The 17,970-nt window shown below is 36.8% G+C and overlaps 1 protein-coding gene across 5 annotated transcripts in view; it reads left to right on the plus strand.

The window, feature by feature from the left end:
• The window catches only part of ATP6V0A1 (ATPase H+ transporting V0 subunit a1), a 60,388-nt gene that overhangs the window by 22,274 nt on the left and 20,144 nt on the right, over nt 1–17,970 (plus strand). For all 5 annotated transcript variants that reach the window (XM_078156044.1, XM_020972570.2, XM_020972572.2 and 2 more), the window contains exons 10-15: nt 2,891–3,103; nt 12,966–13,116; nt 14,262–14,401; nt 14,770–14,924; nt 15,629–15,719; nt 17,256–17,374. In XM_078156044.1, coding sequence (XP_078012170.1) covers nt 2,891–3,103; nt 12,966–13,116; nt 14,262–14,401; nt 14,770–14,924; nt 15,629–15,719; nt 17,256–17,374 — 869 coding nt within the window. The remainder of the gene's footprint in view (nt 1–2,890; nt 3,104–12,965; nt 13,117–14,261; nt 14,402–14,769; nt 14,925–15,628; nt 15,720–17,255; nt 17,375–17,970) is intronic.

Below are 17,970 nucleotides of genomic sequence, written 5' to 3' on the forward strand. Positions count from 1 at the left end.
TTGTTACCCTATTAATTCACAATTAAAGAACAGCTGTTATAGGCAAATGGTCTTTGTGTTGAATTTTATAATATTTTATAGAACTAGTTTGAATACCATAGTTATTTCTGTATCCCAGAGAGGAATCATGATTACGTACATAGACAACAGGTGCAAAGAGTAAGCTTGTGGTGTACAGTGCTGAAAGGAGTTTGAATAGGCATTCTTTTTTTTCTTTTTTTTTTGGTGAGGCAATCAGGGTTAAGTGACTTGCCCAGGGTCATACAGCTAGTAAGTGTCAAATGTCTGAGGTCACATTTGAACTCAGGTCCTCCTGACTTCAGGGCCGGAGCTCAATCCACTGTGCCACCTCGCTGCCCCATTGAATAGGCATTCTTACCCTAGTGTCTGTGAACTTGTTTTTTAAATATTTTGATGACTGTGTTTCATCATAATTATCAGTTAAAACTTGATAATCCTATGTATTTTATGTATTGAAAAACATTATTCTGAGAGCAGGGTGTGTTTTTTGCCTTTGTATCTCTGTCACTTAACACTTTGCTTCACATGCTAGTCACTTAATACTTAGGCTTTACCAAACTGCCATGATAACAACTGAAGGTTAAGAACTCATGAGTTAATACTTTGTCTCCTTGGAGCCATTGTTAAATCAGAACCGTGTACTCAAAGATTATTCAGATTCCTAGCAGTGGTAAGAATTGCCAAAAGTACTTGTTCACTTTCATCTCAGATTCTCTCTTCTCTCTTTCTCCCCATTTCTTCTTTACCCTGTAATTTGGCTTCTCCTGTCAACTGAGTTCTATGACTATCTCCTACTTTGTTCAGCCGTGCAATTAAGGCCAGGGAAAATAAGATTTTTTTTTTGGTTGGTGATTAATTGGGTGAAACTTTTAGCTGCATTCATAGAGCAGAAAGTTGATATAGATATGCAGATGATAAAAATAAAACTTGAGAATAGAGATCAAATGCTTCTGTCATATTGGGGAAGGCAAAATTCAGTGTTTCCATTTAGTCTATTTAGCATTATTCCTGAAGCAATCTGAATAGTAATTGTGAACTAAGCAACAATCAGATGGTTATAGAATAATTTTGATCAAACTCCAGTTGGAGGGATCACAATTAACTCTTGAATTCTAAGGATTTTCTAAGCTTTAGTTTTCTCTAAAAGTTACCTATGCCAGTCCGGGACACTCTTTTTTTTAAAAAGTTTTTTAAAAATTTTGTATTAATATCTTTTATCTTCATATCACCTACATTTCCCAATATACCCCCCCAACTATCCCTTATAACAAAGATTTGAAAAATGAAAAACAGAAACATCTTAACAAAACTAATCACATCAGCCAAGTACAAATTCTTATGTAGTTCTTTTTTTGTTTGTTTGTTTTGTTAGTGAGGCAATTGGGGTTAAGTGACTTGCCCAGAGTCACATAGCTAGAAAGTATTATGTGTCTGAGGTCAGATTTGAACTCAGGTCCTCCTGACTCCAGGGCCGGTGCTCAAATGTAGTTTTTTAAACTTGTGTTGCCCTCCACTTCTGCGAAGAATGGGGTACGTTCTCTGTTGTTTTTCAGGCCCAGCATTCAGTTTCACGTATTTTGTTGTTGTTCTTTTCATTTATATTGCCATACTTACTATGTATATTATGTTTTTCTGGTTCTGCTTAATTCACTTTGCATTGGTTTGTATAAGTCTCTCCCTGCTTCTCTGTAGTCATTATATTAATTATTTCTTATAATATTCTGTTATATTTGTGTTCCACAGTTTGGTTAGCCATTCCCTAATCAAAAGCATCTTGCTGCCACAAAAAAATGTTGCTATAAATATTTGGGTATATATGGGACCTCACTTTTTCTTATGATTGGCTTCCTTGGGTTATATAATCTTTTAGGGAATAATTTTGCTTCTCTGAGCAGGGTTCTTGATCAGGGGGCAGGGAGCCTCCAAGCCTGTATCTCTCTATATAGCATTTTATGTCCTTCCCTCCTCCAAAAATACATGGAAATTCAAATTCTGCAGAAATGTGGTAACCATCCTCTTGTAGATCCAGAGATGTAAGAGAACTTAAAGGCCACCTAGTCCTTTAGGGTGGCCCAGGGAGGTTAAGCTACTGGCCCAAGATCATATAGGTGGTATTAGGGCTCTGATTTGAGATCTATTTGAGATCTTAAATATTTGGTGGTGAGCGGTGAAAGGTGGAATGGTAGCTACTGCCTCTTCCATCACACTTTTATCTTTATAATGGAATTCCTTAAAGGGAAAGCTGCACTGGCTCATAAATGTAAACAGTTGGAACTTTTTTCAAGGATATTGGACAAAAGGGCAAATACCTGACTATAAACACATGATTATAGTAGTGTGGGGCATTCCAGGCACACACCCCGTGGTCCCTCAGAGTATTACATATTACAGGTAGATCTTATAATGTAGAATAGTCACAATAGGCCTTCTTCCTACTGTATTCTGATAATGGTACTAGATAGGTAGGTTTTCCCATGGAATTCAATTCCCTACTCAGAAGTATGGTTTTGTCCATTCCTCAAGTCAGTGCCCCACTGTTATGGTACTTTTTATGGCACTTTGTAACCCTGAGTTACAAACCCTAGATGACAAATTAAAAATCCGTGTGAGTCAATCCCAGGAAATCAATGAACAGTTTATTCTATTTTCAATTTAATCACAGAGGAAAAATTCCATTAAATGAAAATCAACAAAGTGGCGCTTAATTGGGGAGTAATTCTCTGCCATTTTGGCTAAGGAAGACCATTTCAGCCAGAGGAAAAGAAAGATAGAAACTAAATTCAGAGCTGTGCTTCTCTGTCAGTTGCCTCTTGAGATATACAACAGCATCTTGTCTGCAAGGCTTACTTGTTCCTTCTTTTCATGTAAGGTTCTAAACCAAACAGAGGATCACCGACAGAGAGTCCTCCAGGCAGCTGCTAAAAACATCCGTGTCTGGTTCATCAAAGTGCGGAAGATGAAGGCCATCTACCATACCCTGAACCTGTGCAACATTGATGTGACCCAGAAGTGTCTGATTGCCGAGGTCTGGTGCCCTGTTGCTGACCTAGATTCCATCCAGTTTGCTCTGAGGAGAGGCACGGTGAGTATTGTGGGGCTGACATGCTCCCACAAACTCCACAAAGGCAGTGGTTCTGATTCTTTGCATTTACATGATGGTCTTCCCGAGTGTTTTAATATTTTTTTATTTTATCTTTACCCCCTAAATGCCCTTTAAAGATAAAGCTAGAATCATAAAATCTTAGAGTTGGAAGAGGCTTCAGAGGATGCCCTCTCTCCTGAGAGAGGAAATTCTGGTAATCTCTCCTGAAACATAAAGCCTCTGTACACACATCCCTGACAGGTGGCCATCCACCCTCTGCTTAAAGATGTCTGTCTGTAGGAAACCCCCTACCTCCGGAGAGGGAGAGCCTGGAGTGTGCCTGCTCTCATCTCAGCCTCTTGGAATTCCTAGCATGCTTCAAAGCACAGCTCATATGATAGCTGCCATAAGAAATCTGTCCTGATTTCTCTCTTCTCCCACCCCTCTGCCCCAAGTTCTTAGTTTTCTCTTCCTTGATTATCATATTTATATTTGACTAATTACATGTTGTAGCCCACCAGTAGAACATAAATTCCTTGAGAGAGGAATTTTCACTTTTGTCTTTGTATTTCCAGTGCATAGCACAGTACCATACATATGGTTATTTACTAAGTGTTTATTGGGTTGAATTGTTACCTCTGGCAAGGGCCCGTTCTAATTTTGGAACAGCACTGATTGTTAGGAAATTTTTTTTTCCTTATATTGAATATCTTTCACTGTAACTTCCATCTCATTCTGCCGTCTAGTTCTGCTCCTCTTTTATGTGATAACTTATCACATATTTGAAGACAGATGCTTTTTCTCACCCTCTCAATTCTTTTCCCATTTTTAACGCCCCCAATTCCTTTTACTAATGTTAGAGTTCTCTTAGCATCACAGGGCCCTCTTCTGGACCCTGTTTCAGTTTGCCTATATTTTTTCTAAAATATACTGTCAAGAACTCCAGATATGGGCCTGTCAAGGCAAAGTATGGTAAAACTGTCCTTCTCTTCATTATACTTCTGTTAATGGAATTCAGCCTATGATCAACTCCATTAAAATCTTATCTTCATGCCTCATTCTGAGGTGGAGAGGACCCATGGTTCTCAAAGATTACATTAGTGAAGTGTGTTATCTCTTGTATATTATATAAAACTTTAAAGTATTTAAATACCAACTGGCAATGCATTTTATGTGTGTGTTTGTATGTATGTATGTATGTATATGTCTTTTGTCTGAAGACCACCTGAGGTAAACTCATCAGAGTGTCTGTGGGGTGACAAATTGGGGATGGGAGGGGAGTGCACACATGAGGAGGGTAGTGATAATTAAACTAAAAAGACCTTCAGTGAATCATTAAAAAAGAAAGAGAATAAAACAGAAGCAAGTTCAGAAGGGGACACAGATTAGCAAGGTAGTTTTGAGATTACCATGTTAAATTTGAAATAGATTAAAAAACAGGCTGTACATAGTGGATACTCAGTTTCGTATACAGTCATCTTTTTTTCTGTTATGTATAGGAAATGTTCATCTGTGTTGATGTTAGTCAAGGTAATGATAATCTAAAGAAAAAAAATTTTAAAGCAAAAGCAAAAAAAAAAGGTGAAGTTTGGGGCTAGTCTAGCCTGGCTTGTTCTTAATGGACCCATGTTGGTTCCTTATTCTCTTTATAAGTGCTTACAAAGCAGTTTCATTTTTAAAAATAAATTTGTGTTGTTATATTTTGATTTTATATCACTTACATTTCCCAATGTGTACCTTCCCCCTCCCAGAGGGCTATCTCTTTTAATAAAGATATAAAAAGAGGGGGGGAAATTAACAAAACTAATTAACATATAAAAAAATCTGGCATCATATTCAGTGTTCAACATCCACAGTCCATCACCTCTATGAAGAAGTTTCGTTGCTGTTTTTTCCATTAACGTTGTAATATTCTATATATGGTCTTCCTGGTTCTCCTTATTTCACTTTGCTTCAGTCCATCTAACTTTTAAATCTTTGCTTCTTTTTATTCATCATAGTCATCCTTTGTTATAGCACAGTAAATTCCATTGTGTTCATGTACCACAGTTTGTTCAGCCATCCCACCATCAATGGACATCTACTTTCAAACCACCCTTTTAATATTTTATTCTAGTGTGTGTTTTAAGGAATCAAAGTCACCAACCTATGAAGAGTCCATCTTCTGGACTTTTAAAAAACATTTGGACATTTGTTCATCTCTAGTTCTATGGTATCTTTCTAAATTATCCAGAAGATCTCAGGGATCAGTGATGACAGATCAGTCACATCTTAGTTTATTTTTTCTAGGAGAAGGGTTAGCAAACTACATTTGCCTTAGATCTAAGAATGGTTTTTACATTTCTAAATAAAGTTTTGTTATGCTTAAGAAAATAAAAACCATTAAATTGTGGGGGTGCCTATCAGTTGGGGAATGGCTGAGCAAGTTGTGGTATATGAATGTAATGGAATACTATTATTCCATAAGAAATGGTGAGCAGGCAGACTTCAGAATAACCTGGAAAGACTTGCATGAACTAATGCAGAGTGAAATGAGCAGAACCAGGAGAACACTTTACATAGTAACAGCAACATTGTGTGATGACTGACTTTGTTAGACTTAGCTCTTCTGAGCAATGCAGTGATCTAAAACAATTCCAAAAGGCTCATGGTGGAAAATGCTATCCATATCCAGAGAAAGAACTATGGAGGCTTGAAAGCAGATTGAAGCATACTATTTTCTCTTTCTTTTGTTGTTTTTTCTTTCCCATGGTTTTTCCCTTTTATTCTGATTCCTTTTTCACAACATGACTAATGTCAAAATATATTTAATATCATACATGTATAACCTATATCAGATTGCATGCTGTCATGGGAGTGGGGGAGTGGAGGGGGGAGGATATTTTAGAACTCAAAATCTTACAGAGGTGAATGTTGAAAACTAAAAATAAATAAGAAAAAAAAGAAAGTAAAACCCATTTTTAGCTCTGCAGATGTACAAAAATAGGCAGTAGGTTGGATTTGGCCCTGGACCATAGTTTGTTGACCCCTGCTCTAGGATATTATTTACCCAGACCAGGCAGCCTGGACATACTGAGGATAGCTAGGCAGCTAGGTGCTTATAACATCTCATCATTTTTCTTAGGTTTCAACTTCCTTATAACAGTTTTTGTTCTCTCCTTTGTGAATTACTTCATTGGTAGAGAAGACAAAATGAATGGAGGTGTTAGGTAATATTCTGCCTCTGTCATCATCCTGTCCTTCCTTCCAGAAGCAATGATCCTATTCCACCGTTGCTCTTCTTCATGCCCTTAATGTAATTAAAAAAGCCTTTTGTGTTATATTCAGTTTATAACACAATCCTTAGTTCATATTGATCTTTAACCTTCCTGACACTATTCTAACATAACCTTGTTCCTCTTTTATGTATCCTCAGTTTTCTGTCCTTGCTTTCATCTCTTGTAAATGCTTTTAAAATCTGAACTTGTTGGTAAGCTCCCTGTTCAGCCACATGCTGCTTTTTCTTTTCATTGGAATCATCTTCAGAATTTCAATCTCAACAGCATCCGCATCCCTCTTCGACTGACTTCCCTTTTAGATTCTTTTGCCATTGGCTTCTAGCTTTTTTATCAGAATTCTTTAAAATAATTCCAAACCTCCTCCCTGGCCATACCCAATCTAAGATATACCTCAAACTAGGCCACAAATCTGCCACAAATTAAAAATAATTTAATTATTATATCCACAGCACTCAGCTTGATTCTCTGAGGAACACAGAGAGCGAACAAACATAGTACCTGTCCCCAGGGAGCTTACAATTTAGACACATATAAATAACACAGTGTAGTAAATGACAAATGCTATGAGTGTTCCAAGCTAACTGTTCTAGGCAAAGCTGGAAAGGAGGTAGCATTTGAGCAGGGTCTTGAAGGATGACAGGAGTCTGATAAGTGGCATGAACATTCCAGGCAGAGAATAGCATGAGCAAAGCCATGAAGGAAAAGTTTAATGGGTGTTGAGGGAATATCAGGTAATATAGAAGAACTGAGATCTAGGTATTGTGTAGAGGAATAGTGGAGGGTAAGGCTGGAAAAGTGGGTTCAGCCTAGATTATGGAGGGAGTTGAATGCTAAGCTAGAATTTTAGACTGTTGAGTAAGGAGTGGAGAGCTATTGCAAGTTATTAGTGTAATTGTTACAAGAGTAATTTTTCTTTCTTCTCTCAGTTTTTAATCAAGAGAGATAAGGGGAGAAGGAGATTTGCAATAGTGATGCAAAAAAAAAAAAAAGAAGGCCACTGAGACATTTTTTAAAGTGCACAGCTGAAAACAGAAGCAAATCCAGAAGGAAGCACAGACAAGAAAGGCGGTTTTGAAAGTAATGTGTGGAATTTGTTATATGCTTGTTTAAAAAGTCAGTGATATGGAATGGAAATACGGAATATGTAGTTTCATACAGAGTCCTTTTTTTACGTTTGACTATGTAGATGGAAATAGCCTTTTTTTTGGTGTTTGTGTAAGTTAAGAATAAAAAAATTTATTGAGCAGAAGGGGGTGCTTGAGAAAGATAATGTGATGATATTGTATATAGGGCAGGGCAGAGTGGAGGAGAAGAGATCTAAAGGCAAGGAGAGAACTGAAAGTAATTGGACTGCTGTCCAAGCATGAGGTAATAAAGTCCTGAATAACAGGATTGGAGGAATAACAGATTGAGAAAGAAAAATCAATTACTTGGGGACTGAATGTGGTTGATGAAGAAATCAAAGGCAGTTCTGAAAATTTGAGCCTGTGTGATTGGGAGAATGGAAGGTACAATTACTGGAAGCAAGGTTGTTAGGAGATGTGTTTGTAGGTATGTTTAAGGTGCTGGTGGTACAGTCGGAACTATCTTACTAATGATTGAAAATTCAGGACTCTTTTGATGTTTTGATTTTTGCTGGAGTATTTTCTTAAAATCTTATTTGTTATTATAGGAGATATCTGTGAGGGAAGGGGAGGAGACAGATATATTGGGAAATGTTGGTGAAATAAAAATGAAAGATATCAATAAAAATTTTCTTTAAAAACAATCTGAGGCTGGAATTGAATATATTATGTGTCAAAGGCTGGAGCAGACTATATTTATGTGTCAGCTGAAGTAAAAAAAAAGTAGGGGTAGCTTTCTTGATCTCAGACAAAGTAAAAGCAAAAATAGATCTAATTCAAAGAGATAAAGAAGGAAACTACATCTTGCTAAAGGGTACCATAGACAATGAAGTAATATCACTACTAAATATATATGCACCAAGTGGTATAGCATCCAGATTCTTAGAGGAGGAGTTAAGTGAGTTACAGGAAGAAATAGACAGCAAAACTATACTAGTGGGGGATCCTAAACTCCCCCTTTCAGAACTAGATAAATCTAACCACAAAATAAACAAGAAATTAAAGAGTTGAATAGAATTTTAGAAGTTAGATATGGTAGACCTCTGGAGAAAAGTGAAGGAGTATAGAAAGGAATATACCTTTTTCTCAGTGGTACATGGCACCTACACAAAAATTTACCATGTACTAGGGTATAAAAACCTCACAATCCAGTGCAGAAAGGCAGAAATATTGAATGCATCCTTTTCAGATCATGATGCAATAAAAATTACATGTAACAAAGGGCCATGGAAAGATAGTCTAAAAATTAATTGAAAACTAAATAGTCTAATCCTAAAGAATGAGTGGGTAAAACAACAAATCATAGAAACAACCAATAGCTTCATCCAAGAGAATGACAGTAATGAGCCACATACCAAAACTTATGGGATACAGCCAAAGTGGTTCTTAGGAGAAATTTTATATCTCTAAATGCTTGCATGAATAAAATGGAGAAAAAAGAGGCCAATGAGTTGGGCATGCAACTAAAAAAGCTATAAAAAGAACAAATTAAAAATCTCCAATTAAATACCAAATTAGAAATTCTGAAAATCAAAAGAGAGATTAATAAAATTAAAATTAGGAAACTATTGAAGTGAAAACTAAAACTAAGAGCTGGTTTTATGGGAAAAATAATAAAATAGATAAACCTTTGTTTAATTTGATTTAAAAAAAGAAAGAAGAAAACCAAATTACCAGTATCAAAAATGAAAAGGGTGAATTCACCACTAATGAAGAGGAAATTAAAATAATAATTAGGAGCTATTTTAACCAACTGTATGCCAATAAATCTGACAATCTAAGTAGAATGGATGAATAGTTACAAAAATATAAATTACCCACATTAACAGAAGAGGAAATAAAATTAATCCTAATTCAGAAAAAGATATTGAACGAGCCATTAGTGAACTCCCTAAGAAAAAATCTCCAGGGCCCAATGGATTCACAATGAATTCTACTAAACATTTAAAGAACAATTAATTCCAATCCTATATAAGCTATTTTTAAAAATAGGCAAAGAAGGAGTCCTACCAAATTCTTTTTATGATACAAATATAATGCTGATACCTAAACCAGGAAGAGCCAAAACAGAAAAAGAAAATTATAGACCAATTTCTCTAATAAATTATAGATACAAAAAATTTAAATAAAATATTAGCGAAGAGATTACAGCAACTTATCACAAGGATAGTACACTATGATCAAGTGGGATTTATACCAGGAATGCAGGGCTGGTTCAGTATTAGGAAAACTATCAACATAATTGACCATATCAATAACAAAATTAACAGAAGTCATGTGATTATCTCTGTCGATGCAGAAAAAGCTTTTGACAAAATAAAACATCCATTCCTATTAAAAACACCAGAGGGGCAACTAGGTGGTGCAGTGGATAGAGCACTGGCCCTGAAGTCATGAGTACCTGAGTTCAAATCCGGCCTCAGACCAAACACTTGACACTTATTAGCTGTGTGATCCTGGTCAAGTCATTTAACCCCAAATGCCTTTTAAAAAAAAACCACCAGAGAGCATAGGAATCAATGGAGTTTTCCTTTAAAAGTTAATAGCATCTATCTAAAACCATCAGTAAACATTATATGTAATGGGATGAGCTAGAATCATTTCCAGTAAGATCAGGGGTGAAATGAGGATATCCATTATCACCATTGTTATTCAATATTGTACTAGAAATATTAGCTTTATCTATAAGAGAAAAAGAAATTGAAGAAATTAGGATAGGCAGTTAAGAAACAAAACTATCACTATTTGCAGCTGATATGATGGTATACTCAGAGAACCCTAGAGAAATAAACTAAAAAACTTCTTGAAATAATTAACAACTTTAACAAAGTTTCAGGATACAAAATAAACCCATGTAAGTCATCTGCATTTCTGTATATTACTAACAAAGCCCAGCATCAAGAGATAGAAAGAGAAATTCCTTTTAAAGTAACTGTAGACAATATAAAATATTTGGGAGTCTACCTGCCAAGGCAAACCCAGGAACTATAGGAACACAATTACAAAACACTTTTCACACAAAAGTCAGAAAGAAATAGTTGGAAAAATATCAGTTGCTCATGGATAGGCTGAGCTAATATAATAAAAATGACAATTCTACCCAAATTAATTAATTTATTCAGTGTCATATCAATCAGACTACCAAAAATTATTTTATAGAGCTAGAAAAAATAATAACAGAATTCATCTGCAAGAACAAAAGGTCCAGAATATGAAGGAAATTAATGCGAAGAAATGCAAGGGAAGGTGGCCTAGCTATACCAGATCTAAAACTGTATTGTAAAACGGAAATCATCAAAACTACTTAGTACTGGCTAAGAAATAGAGGGATGGATCAGTGGAATAGGTTAGGTACACAAGACTCAGTAATCAATGACGTTAGTAATCTACCATTTGAAAAAATAATCTAGGGGCAGCTGAAGTCAGGAGTGCCCTCAGACACTTAGTAGTTGTGTGATTCTGAGCAAGTCACTTAACCCCAATTGCCTCCAAAAAAATAAAAATAAAAAACTAATCTGCAGGATGCTAAATCTCAGGAGAAGATATGATTTAGAGTTGTGTATTTGGGGCTCAATACCATAGAGGGCATAGTAGAAGCTGTGAGGGCAGAAGTCTCCTAGGGAAAACATATAGGAAAGGAAGAAGGTTGAGGGTAAAAACTTGGAGGAGACCTACATTTCACATGTCAAAAGTGGAAGAAAAACCATCCAGTGGGAAAGAAAAGGAGTGGTTACAGAGGTAGGAGAAGAACCAGGGTAGTATGGCTCCACAGAAGCCAATTGAAGGGTGCAGTCATTACTGTCAGAATCAGCAGAGAGGTCAAGGAACATGAATCAACAGAAAAGGGTTTGGTGATTAGTTAGCCATCTCTTTGACCTTTGAGAGGATATATATTTGCTGGATATAAGGAGAGAAGCAGGTTACAAAGCATTTTATGTTCTACCTGAGCAGTTTAAGGAGACAGTTGTTAAGTGGGAACAAGGTAAAAGACCTTGAGGCCATGTCATATGAAAATTGGTTGAAGGAAATGGATGGATATGTTTTACGTAGAGAAGAAGAGAAGATTTGGAGGGCAGGAGAGGAGAAAAGGATGTGATAGCTGTGTTCAAGGATTATATTTGTTTTGTTTGGCTCCAGAGACCTGGATGTTAGAGAGACAAATTGAGACTTGGTGTCAGGAAAAACTTCCTAACAATTAAATGTTATCTAAAAGTAAAATGGGCTGCCATGGCTGGTTGTAGGGTTACCCTTTCTTGGAAATCGTCAGAGACTGGATGATGACTTGTTAGGTGTGTGTGTATGTTTGTTTGTTTGCTTGTTTGTTTATTTAGAGTTATCAGCAATCACTTCCATAAGCTTTTGAGTTTTAAATTTTTCTCCTCCTCTTTCCCCACCTCCCTCACCAAGACAGCTCGAAATCAGATATAGGCTATACATATACATTCCTATTAAACACATTTTCACATTACTGATGTTGTAAGTAAGAATTAGAACCAATAGGAGGAACCACAAGAAAGAGAAAACAAAACAAAACAGAAGAAAAAATGCAAATAGTATGCTTCGATCTGCATTCAAACTCCATAGTTCTTTCTTTGGATGTGGATAGCATTTTCTATCATGAGACTTTTGGAGATGTCTTAGATCCTTGCATTGCTGATAAGGGCTAACTAAGTCTATCAAAGTTAGTCATCGCACAACATGGATGTTACTGTGTACAACATTCTTCTGGTTCTGCTCACTTCACTCAGCATCAGTCCATACAAGTATTTCCAGGTTTTTCTGAAGTCTGCCTGCTCGTCATTTCGTATATTGTCAGGTATATCATAGTGGGAATTTGTTTTGTTTATGTGTGAGACTAGTTGTCTACCAATATCCCTTCCAACTGTGAAATTCTGTGATTCTGATTTTAAAATTAGTGGTGGCGAAGAAGTAGAAACAGCAAATATAAATTATTTGTTTAAGAAATTTGATGGTGAAAGGAAAAATAAAGTGCAATAGCTCAAGTATATCCAAGGGTCAGGGGAGAGAAAGCAGAGAGGGAAGGAACCAGATGAAGAGGGAGAGACTGAAGATGCCATAGGGAGAGGGAATCATTAGTAGATTGAGGTCTTAAAAGAAATGAGCAGAAATGGGAGAAAAAGCAAAAGGGAAGATTTAATCTTGGAGAGGAAAAACACCTTTTGAGATGAAGGAAAGGAAGAGAAGATTCAGAGAAATTTTGAGGTGAGGGGGATCTGGTAACAAGTGGCGAGTGAAAAAGATAGTCAGACTTGAGTGTTTCCTAGGGAGATTGATTCCACAGCTTTCTTTAGTCGCCAGTACTAGAATTAAGTAACTTATTTTAAGGAAATTCTTTCTGATAACTAGTTTAAATCTTTCCTTGTGAGTTTTGCATTTAGTCCCATTTTCCCCCAAAGCCTTGGAAAAGTAGTCTAACATTGTATGCCTGCTATTTCACAGGAGCATAGTGGCTCTACAGTGCCTTCCATTCTGAACAGGATGCAGACAAACCAGACTCCCCCAACTTATAACAAAACCAACAAGTTTACATCTGGCTTTCAGAACTTGGTAGATGCTTATGGCATTGGAACATACCGGGAGATTAATCCAGGTAATATCCTAGACATTTTTCTGTGAGAGATACTGCTGGACAAAAAATCTCACTCATTGTTGAACAGCCAGGATAAACTGACAAAAGTCTTCTGATAATAGATAATATCCCTGTTGGCAATTGGACTGGTGCTGTTGTCCATTTTGGCTCACATGGAACTACTGTCAGTCCTAGATTTGCATATGAAACCTTAGACTTCATACAAATGACTGTTTGCATCTTATAAGGAAGTTAGAACAACTTATTGTATTAAACTGTTAACATGTTTCCTTATGGCTATAAAATACTTAGCCTTCTTTTGGCAAAGCACTAGCAGAAGCAGTTCCAAGTAAAATGTTGATTTCTGGTTATGACTATTCTATATTGTAAAGATAATCTTACTGGCTCTGCTTTTTTCAGGTATGGCAGCATATTTTAGTCAAATCAGATTGCAAAATATCAACTGATAATATCTTAGACAAGATATGGCTTACTGTTCAAATAACTTGATGTAGTTCTTGGAGAAAGAATTTCTCAAAGCCTCGTATTCTTACATCACAAGCTGAAAATAGAACTAGCCTTATCCTGGGTGTGGGACATCTTTCACTTCCTAGCAGAATCATTTATTGAAAAATAATAACTGTACCGTAGGGGGAAAAAACCAACAAACAAACCTATCTTAGGAATGGTGGTACTGAAGTCAGAGAAAGGGAATAGGAGGTTTAACTGAGCTATTATTTCATTTCCTTTTTCTTTCTTTTTTTTTTGTTCAGGCAGTTAGGGTTAAGTGACTTGCCCAGGGTCACACAGCTAGTGTCAAGTGTTTGGTCTGAGGCCGGATTTGAACTCAGGTCCTCCTGACTTCAGGGCCGGTGCTCTGTACACTACACCACCTAGCTGCCCCTTTCATTTCTTTTTTCACCTTCGTTTACAGTTAAAAGTCAAAGTTGCTTTGTGACTTTGTGATTGTAGACCCCACCAGGAAGATATTTCCCCAATAACCATCTGGTCTGACAATTGATCTCAGATTTCTTAGAGTAGAAGGTCCTTTTATGTTATTAACAAAATATAGAGAGGATTATGGTGGATTCAACAGATCAACATTATTACTGATTTCTACACTTAGTCTTTTTTCCCCCACTTTCTGTCTTTTGGTTCCTGTATAGCTCCCTATACCATCATCACTTTCCCTTTCCTGTTTGCTGTCATGTTTGGAGACTTTGGCCATGGGATTTTGATGACCCTCTTTGCTATCTGGATGGTGATGAGAGAGAGCCGAATCCTCTCCCAGAAGAATGAGAATGAGGTAAAGCTAAGTCACCCTTTCAAGAGCTGCACTGATATTTAAGGGGGGAGGGGGAAGCTTTTGCTTAAATTTTCATCAGTAATATAACCCTCTTGGTCACCTTATAGATTTTGTCAGGAAAATAAACAGGAAGAGAGAAATAGATTATTACTAGTCACTAATGACTAAAACACTAGTCACAGGCTGCTACCTGGGAAACTAAACATGTAGCTAGCATTGGTCTTTTCTTTGAGTTGCTTGACCCAAAATAAATCATGGAACACATGGGGGGATTGGGATGCTACATTCTTAGAGACATTTGTCAGCATTATGCCAAGACCAGATCCTGTAAATATGTACTTAGGCTCTGCTTTCTTTCCATATGCCAGATGTTTAGCACTGTGTTTAATGGTCGGTATATCATTCTGCTTATGGGTGTGTTCTCCATCTACACTGGACTTATCTACAATGACTGCTTTTCCAAGGCACTTAACATATTTGGGTCATCCTGGAGCGTCAGGCCAATGTTCACATCTAATTGGACGTAAGTTATTAGAGGAGCCAAAGATCAAAGCTATTTCTTTTCTTATGCTCAGCTTTGTTTTTCTAGACTGGTGGTGACCTAGAGCAGAGGTGTGCACTCCCAAGTGCAGCCTGAACCAGATCAAAATGTGATTGAGAAGTATTTAACAAAACAAAAATATAGTAGAACGTAGATAATGTTAACAGTTTTCTAAGGCAATATGCGGTCCACAAGAGATCCTAATATAGGGTTTAGTGACCCCTTTTTTCTTTGAGCTTGATACCACTGATTCAGAGTACCACAAAAAACCCAGAGCTAGTTTTTCTTTAGGGAATGGCTAAGTTAGCAAAAAGGTTTCCCTATTTCAAAAAGGATACAGTGTCCTTATATATAACAAACTGAATTATTTTGGTAGGATTCAAAAATATCAGGAAGCAGACCCATTGGCTTTTTTTATAAAGTAATAAAATATCAAAAAAAGAACCCTTAAATTTCTTCCTTTGGGATATGTTTGATTCATTATAGGTATATTTCCTCTTTTTTTTTTTCTGTCTCTCAGCTCACTTCAGCGGTTTGCTTCTTCCCTTTCTCACCCCAGCCATAACCATTCTCCCTCTTCTAACAAATAAGTTTCTGTTTTTTGTTGCAAGGCCATTTTCTAGCCCAAGGTCTTCTTTTCTTAGCCAAACCAGTAAATGTGATTTTTTTTTAACCTACCTCACTAGAGAAGACACACTTCGAGGAAATCCTGTTCTCCAGTTAGACCCTGCCATCAAAGGTGTGTTCGAGGGACCTTACCCTTTTGGCATTGATCCGGTGAGAGCTCTTTCTTCCTATATGTTTGTCCCTTTTTCTGTTTTACTTGAGCCCTGGTTAAAAGAAAGTAAAGACAGCTTAATTGTGGAATCTTTGAAGACCTGGACCTTTTCCAGGGAGGTTCAGTCGGTAGTGGTCAAAACCATAAGTGAATAGAAGAATGGGGCCTCAAATTTTCTTCCTAGGAGTATCCCTTCCACTCAGTGGAGGTGGTTCAGTGGTGAACTAGGGAAAACTGATATTGAAATCACAGCCTAAGTCTTAAAACTCATTTCTTAAGCCATGGCTAAGTTAGTTTTCTTTGAACTGATTTCCTAGTGAAAAGGTTACTAATCATGTTCTCTACTAAAAACCTTTTCAGTGGCCTCCCAGTGTGTGAATGATAAAGTACAAATACCATAGCCTGACTGACATTCAAGGCCTTTGTCAATCTGACTCCAAGCTACCTTTCCAGTCTTGGTTTACACCCCTCTCCTTCAGGCCTTCCATGTTCCAGGCAAATTGGGCTACTTGCTGTTGCCAGATCTTAGCCTACCCTTGCCTACCTCAGTGCATTCTTAATCTTTTGTCCTGTACCTGAAATGGATTTTTCCTATGACTTTGCCTGTTTGAAATTCTTCCCTTCCTTCAATTGCCACCTCCTCCACACAGCCCATTCCCAACTAGAATTGAATTTTCTCTCCCTGTTCTGTTGTCTTATTCTGATATCTTCTAGGCACTTTTATTTTAACTTACATTATTTATGTATGCATCTTACCCTTCTTACCATCCCACTGGATTTTTTGGCTTCTCAAGGGCAGAAATCATGCCATTTTTCATCTTTGTATGTCTAGTACCAAGTAGAGTGCCTTTGCAGAGAGATAATTTTTGTTTGTTTTAATTAATTCAGTAGATGTTTATTGGGTATCTACCTGTTTGTTGTTACTCTGTGGGTGAAAAAAAAAGATTTGCAAGTCATAGCCCTACCTACCTTCAAGGAGCTTATTAGAAAAAATATCTGTACCCAATACCTACAATTTTTAAAAAAATCTTAGTTCTATATGATATGACACTAAGTTCAGTATATGAGTTGAGGGGAGGAAGAGATCACTTCTGGATAAGGTGATTGGAGAGGCTTCATAAGGGAGGTGGTATTTTGATCTAGATCTTAGTGGATGGATAGAATTTAGCCACATACAGATGAGGGTAGATAGAAAGAATGTTTCAGATGAAGGAAATAGCATAAACAGTACAGAAAGGAGTCTCCTTAGGCTGTAGAATTCCGAGTGGACAGGTATAATAAAGCCAGATCATGAAGAGGCTTGCATTTGAGATAAAGTTTGAACTTAATTGGTATATCATAAAGAAACAATTGAAGGTTTTTAACAAGATAGTGACATGAATCAGGGCTTAAGGGGGGTGTGTGTGTGTGTGTGTGTGTGTGTGTGTGTGTGTGTGTAAAAGAGAGAGAGAGATCTGCAGTAATTTTGCTGATGAAACTTGTTGCATCTACCTAATGTCTCTGACTTTTCAAAAAAATTTTGTCTTATATGACAGATTTGGAACATTGCTACCAATAAATTGACCTTCCTCAACTCATTTAAGATGAAAATGTCTGTCATCCTTGGTATAATCCACATGATATTTGGTGTTACTCTCAGCCTTCTTAACCATACGTGAGTTACTCTTTCCAATATAGGGACATACTTGGTTAAAAAAATGTCAACATTTCAGGGAGTATTTAACTAGGCCTTTGTTCTTCAGATTTCCTATTACTTTAATTTTATTTTTCAGAATAAGGTTAGCCTACATTCATCTAAAATTTACAACTTTGTAGCATTTTTTGAATCTTTTTTTAAAAATTTGTCTTTCAGTTTGCATAATATGTGGATGTTATGTGTTTACACATAATTATTTTATACAACTTAGGGGTATACTCTCCAAAGTCCCTTTCTCATTTGTATGGTGTGAATGGGGGATTTGGGGAGAGGAGCATAATTTAGAATTCCTTTCATGATCCTTGAGATTGGGGCTAAAGTTTGATTCTGGAATGTTCTTATAATACCAAAGTTTTTTTCTGCTACTTCTTAATAGTAGTGAAGACAGAATTGGGGAAGAGCCAAGGGTTATAATAGCTCATGAAGGAGAGGGGTGTAAACCAAGACTGGAAAGGTAGCTTGGAGTCAGATTGACAAAGGCCTTGAATGTCAGTCAGGCTATGCTATTTGTACTTTATCATCCACACAGTTTTGTCCAAAGAAAGGTAACACTG

The sequence above is a fragment of the Phascolarctos cinereus genome, unplaced genomic scaffold (genome assembly GCF_003287225.1).
Source record: "Phascolarctos cinereus isolate Bilbo 61053 unplaced genomic scaffold, phaCin_HiC Scaffold_5;HRSCAF=322, whole genome shotgun sequence".
Taxonomy (NCBI): Eukaryota; Metazoa; Chordata; class Mammalia; order Diprotodontia; family Phascolarctidae; genus Phascolarctos; species Phascolarctos cinereus.